The 6,147-nt window shown below is 40.8% G+C and overlaps 2 protein-coding genes across 3 annotated transcripts in view; both read right to left on the bottom strand.

The window, feature by feature from the left end:
• Positions 1-427, bottom strand: part of LOC106813849 (histone-lysine N-methyltransferase 2D-like) — a 10,179-nt gene extending 9,752 nt beyond the window's left edge. For both annotated transcript variants that reach the window (XM_014818084.1, XM_014818085.1), the window contains exon 1: positions 125-427. In XM_014818084.1, coding sequence (XP_014673570.1) covers positions 125-209 — 85 coding nt within the window. In that variant the 5' untranslated portion in view covers positions 210-427. The remainder of the gene's footprint in view (positions 1-124) is intronic.
• A 4,316-nt stretch (positions 428-4,743) lies between these two features.
• Positions 4,744-6,147, bottom strand: part of LOC106813843 (AP2-associated protein kinase 1-like) — a 32,518-nt gene continuing 31,114 nt past the window's right edge. Inside the window, exon 26 of the mRNA XM_014818073.1 lies at positions 4,744-4,793. Coding sequence (XP_014673559.1) covers positions 4,744-4,793 — 50 coding nt within the window. The remainder of the gene's footprint in view (positions 4,794-6,147) is intronic.

Below are 6,147 nucleotides of genomic sequence, written 5' to 3'. Positions count from 1 at the left end.
TGCTCTAGTACTATAGCCCGCGTACAGTTCGCGCGCTATAGTACTAGAGCAAGCCAACACGGAACTATCGCGAGCGAAAACTTGTTTACCCGCTGCGATCACCTAGATGTCACCATCATCTCACCTGTCATCATTGTCGCCGCCAGCGTCATCGTCAGGGCGACGCCACTCCGCAGCAGTCCCGCTTTGCGTCGTCGCTGCTGCGTCATCAATCGCTGACGATCAGAGGCGACGCACGAAGACGTCAGCCGAATAATATGTCATGCGTGTTTACATACACACACATACACACAGAGGCGCGTTAATAATGCTGCTGCTCTAACGTCGGAGCTTGTGTGTTTGTGTGTGTGCGCGCGGGAGCATTTTTCCTCCCCATACGTGACCCGCAGACCACGTCGTCACGGGCAATGACAGCGAGGAAGGGTGGAGGGAGCTACGGACCAAAACAAAAGTTACGCCGCCGTCACGCGGCAGGCGCGCCGTGTGAAGGCAGGTGAGCGCATAGGCGGGGCCCGGCAGGGCGTGAAACGTTCAATGCCGGAATCCTGTTTCGCGCTCCCGCGGGGTATTTTCCTCTTCATACCAAGGCGGTCACCAACGAGTAAACGCCATCTGATTTCCCGGCAACGGCGCTATCGTAACTGTGTATATATATATAAGCAGTGTTCATCAAGCTGTGAAGACAGCAGTATCACTGGCGCCCACAGGTCTTAAGAATGATCAGTAGAAGCCACAGAAAATTAAATTCTCAGTGCTAATAAAAAGCAAGCGCGACGTAGGCGCGCGAGCTAGGGGGGTCTGGGGGCATCGCCCCCCTGAAAATTTTGAATGCGTAGACGTCTGGAGATGCAATTGAGTGACTCTCTGCCGAGAGAATTTTAGAAACAAAATGCTAGGAACAAAAATTGGTTTAACCAAAATTTACTGGAAGCACTGTGCTTCCAGTGCTTCTATCTGCGGGCGCCACTGAGTATGTGTATGTGTGTGTGTGTGTATATCTATTGTGTATACACTATATGATATTGTTGTATCAATACTACTATATACACTTAGATTTATTTGTGTATTACACTTATCAACTAATATTGTGTATATATAGAATATCTATTGTATATCTATTGTGTATTGTGTGTATCTGTATGTCTGTGTATATTTATTGTGTGTGTGTGTATGTGTATGTGTGTATATCTATTGTGTGTATGTGTATGTGATACTACTATTGTGATCACCTATATATATATTGTGTATCTATACACTATATACACTATATATATTGTGTATACACTATATATATTGTGTATATATAGAATTATTTTATATTCTATTGTATTGACTGTGTAATCTGTACTGTCGTGTATATTTATTGTGTGTGTGTGTATGTGTATGTGTGTATATCTATTGTGTGTATGTGTATGTGTATATCTATTGTGTATACACTATATATATTGTGTATCTATACACTATATACACTATATATATTGTGTATACACTATATATATTGTGTATATATAGAATATCTATTGTATATCTATTGTGTATTGTGTGTATCTGTATGTCTGTGTATATTTAATTGTGTGTATGTGTATGTGTGTGTGTATATCTATTGTGTGTATGTGTGTGTGTATATCTATTGTGTGTATGTGCATGTGTGTATCTATTGTGTGTATGTGCATGTGTATGTGTACATCTATGTGTGTATGTGTATATCTATTGTGTGTATGTGTATATGTGTGTATGTGTATATGGTTGTGTTATCTTATTGTGTGTATGCCATATAATCCTAGTGTGTACATATATTATGATATATGATAATATGTGCACATGCCTAAAGAGCCCGCGCATGTCTATTGTCAACACTCTCCGGATATCCGGCCGTAAGCTTTCAACAGTGGGCGAAGGTGTGCGCGTCGTAGGTAATGTACGTCGGTGTCTGCTACGTCATAGTGTCAAGCATTTCGCTATTGTGCTATGTTACGCAAAGTTATGACCAAGTATGACAGTGATAGAAACAGCACCACAGGAGTAAATCATCACGTGGCTAAAATAAATAGCCCTATATTCACAAATTCACAAGATTCACAATCAAGTGTATAAGATTTCAATAAAGTTCACAATAAATCAATGAATTAATATTGAAGTTTACAATAATTCAATAAAGTTCACAATAAATCAATGAATCAATATTGAAGTGTACAAATCGTCTGCTTGTCTATCCGCCCATCTGTCTTGCCTCTGCTCTCTCCCCGAGTGGTAGTGCCGTGTGTGGCTCAATGCACAACGTGGAAAAAAATAAACGAAGCACATTACATGTGTGCATAGATATATACAACACTATGATGTGTGGCAGTACATGTCCCAGTAAACAGTGCAATGTTGTTTACGACTCACCTGTTCTCTCCCGAGGACAGACGATAGTGGATGGGTGTTGGAATCTCGTCTGCTTGTCTATCCGCCCATCTGTCTTGTCTCTGCTCTCTCCCCGAGTGGTAGTGCCGTGTGTGGATCAATGCACAACGTGGATAAAAATAAACGAAGCACATTACATGTGTGGCAGTATACGTGTGTCGCTTATGTCGAGGGGAAAAAATAAACAAATTGAACAAATTACAATGTGGGGTAGTACCTGTCCCAGAAAACGTATGTATAATATATACGTAATGTATATATATATGCGTAAGAAGGATATGTATAATACTCACCCCGCCCACCCACCACCTCGTTGACTTGACCCACCACCACCCCTTGCCCCGGGCAAGGCTAGGAACTTCTTTCTGCTCGTGGAGTGTCAAGTGGTTCTGTCGTGGAGAAATACCTGGATGACTAGAAACATTGAACAGCAAGAGCAGCAAACAACGAAGCCAAATCACATGGAGTAATACGTAGAATGTAAAATATAATATATGTAAATACCACCTCGTTGACTTGACCCACAATGATACAAGAAATCATAAAAAAGTAATAGTAAGCAAGTGCAGGGTTTGGATCACTCTTAGTCTGACTCCTCTTCCTTGGCCGGTTCAGCATGGTTAGACCATTGCTGACCTCGACCTTAGAATCACAGGAGTACGCAAGCCCCCACACGACGGCAACGTGGTGATCCAGATTGTGGGGGACCTGAAAAAAAACAAAAAAAAATAAGAAAAACACCAAACAATACATACATCTTGATATATCAACCTAATATAAATAAATAAATAAATGAATATATACCTGTTTTGGCGACTTTTTGCTATTGGAAGATTAGGGGTTGCTTGCTGTTGTTGTTGCTTCGTTTCTGTCATCCCATATCTGAATTCTCTTCCTTCCTCTTTGATCACTTGCAAAATCTACTGCTATACGCAGTGTTGATCAGTCTATTTGTCTCTTGGTTGAATTTGCTGTACGTATGTTTACAGTTGGGAGTTTAGAGGTGAGGAATTAAAAGGTGAGGGCGGTGAGGAGGGGTTTAAGGTAGAGTTTAGACGTTATGAGTTTAGAGGCGAGGGGTTGAGAGCTAGGTAAGGGGTTGAGAGGCGAGGAGTTAAACAAGTAACCTCGTAGCCAAAACATGTAACCTCGCGGCCAACCTCGTAACCCTCGTGGCAAAACACAGCCTTGTGGCCAAACACGTAACACGTCTCCCCGTATATCGTGGTTTGTTCTGCAATGGCGATTGCGATGCTACTTGGAACAGAACGAGCATAAATTTGCGCTTTTCTGTGGAATCATACATTTGCAGGTGTGCGTGCGCGCGCCCGTGCATGCATGCAAGTGCAAGCTAGTGCGAGTGCAAGTGCAAACATGCGTGAATGGTACTGGTATCTAAACTTACAAATAACCAAAAGCCATAACACAGTGAAATGTTTATTTAACCTATTGTATACGCTTTATATCTCGCGGTGGTTTAATTTTTGTGAGTCGCGAATAACGAGCCGCAATACGCTAATAACGAGCGGCAATTCGATTAAACGATAATACGAATCGCGAATAAAGAGATAAGACGAAATACGAATTCGCGAATAGAATCTCGAATAAAGAGATTCACCTCATACCCAACCAGCTCTGCTCACGCAATCTGCTCGTAAAGTCGTCAAGTGGTTCTGTCGTGGAGAATGACCTGGATGACTGGGATGACTCATGCAATCAATCTGGGATGACTCGATCACTCTGGAAACATTGAACAACAAGAGCAGCAAACAACGACGCCAACGATAATATTTGATATGTATGATATGTATGTATGTATATATGATATATGATGATGTATATGTATAATGTATTATGTATGTATGTATGTATGTATGTATGTATGATATATGATGATGTATGTTTTAGTAGTTAGTATATTAGAATGTTAGTGTTTTAGTAGTAGTAGTAGTAGTAGTATATATAACGCTAGCATGCACGAATTAAGAAGCGCCACTTACACTAGATCGGGAGTCCAGTAGTACAGTAGTCTCTCTCTCTCTCTTCTGCAGGTAGGCTGCATATCTTACCAAACTACAGGCCATCAGTGCGGGTCCACTCGACGCTCCATAATATCAGCTCCACAATCCTCTCCAGTGCGAGTCTGTCGTCTGACGCTGCTTTCGCTGTTGTGTATGACACCTGTAAACATACGATCTAACCCGTGTTAATTACCGTTACAATATGACAACTGTTATAAATGCTCCCACTTATATACCTTCAGGCCAGCGTGGTTTTGCACACGAATTGTACACGTGGACACGGCGTGGGTCAAACATGGTCGGCGTGTGCACGTGGTCAAAAGCTGAAACCTCTGACCTTCACGCCAGCAAAGGTGACTCCTATTCCTGCCAAGGTGGCAGCAAGCTTCATGTGCACGTGAACACGCCGTTGGGGGGAAAGCTCAGTGAATCTCCCCAAGGTCACCACGCGTGTGTAGGCTGAAGCTGCCAACCTGGACTTGCACGTGACGTCCGCAATCCTAACTACTGGACGTGCCGAGGCTGCGTCAAGCTTTGCGCACACACAGTTGTATGATGTTATCAGGAGCTTATAATATCTCTATATTATACACTTCTGATGAAATGTATATATCCCCCCTCAGACGTGTGTCTAGGTGTGCAGACATTACGACAGAACCCCAGAATCGTTATACATGGAAGGGCACCTTCCCTATGTAAAGGTGTTATATATGCTTACAATTCATTATTTTCCATATTTACAATTCATTATCTTATGTGACTGCTTTATACATATTCTTGATAAGTATATTTCTTTATATGCTATATTTTATTTTCTCACCTATGTATGTTTAGTTTGAAAAACCGTTTTGTTTGTTTTGTTATTTATTTTGATTAGTTTTTCATACATTTAATCATGTCATTGACATAAATTGTAATATATGCCGCTTAAGTTATTCTTTATTAGCCTGTAAATATTCGATTACTGTACTGTACTGATTACTACATATATTTCATTTATATGTTTTGTATATAACTTCATGTCTGCTGCTTGATCTATTTCCAATTATGTTCAATTTTGCTTTTGTTTTATTGTTATCATATACAAACATTTTGTTCAAATATTTCTCATTATGCATCTTATTCTTATGACAGACGCCCTTATACTTAATTAATTTCCCTAAGGGTTGGCTGACTAGATGACCGTATGGTCTTTTCGCCATCTCTTCACTGCACGTTATATATTCTGTTAAAAAATCCTTGTATCTGCTGATATTGAATGTGATAAAATAAACTCTCTTATCTTCTCTTATCTTATCTTATCTTATAGCCTACTTTACTATACGTCTTGCAAATGACTAGCTTGCCATCATCACATCATTAATAATCCTTAGCAATTTACATCCCGTGTTTCCCGTACTGTTTAGCTACGGATCCGGTTTCATATATACCTTCTTTTTTCATTACACTTATTCTCTACTTACTCTCTAGGCATGCCGCGCCCTAAGTTAAATTAATTGCCCTATGTCGGCCCTATATCGGCCCTATGTCATTTCCTTTGGGCGACAGGTCCGCGAACGGGAGAAATCACGAGCGATATTTCGCTTTGTAAGCGCGCTTTTCTCCTCAGTATATATATATTGCTGATAAATAGATAATTAAATATATATTTATGTGCGTATGTGTGTGTGTGTGTGTGTGTGTGTGTGTGTGTGTGTGTGTGTGTGTGTGTGTGTGCGCG

This window comes from Priapulus caudatus, unplaced genomic scaffold, assembly GCF_000485595.1.
Source record: "Priapulus caudatus unplaced genomic scaffold, Priapulus_caudatus-5.0.1 Scaffold834, whole genome shotgun sequence".
Classification (NCBI taxonomy): Eukaryota; Metazoa; Priapulida; class Priapulimorpha; order Priapulimorphida; family Priapulidae; genus Priapulus; species Priapulus caudatus.
The sequence above is the reverse complement of the archived record's forward strand: the minus strand, read 5'-3'. Positions and strand labels throughout refer to the sequence as shown.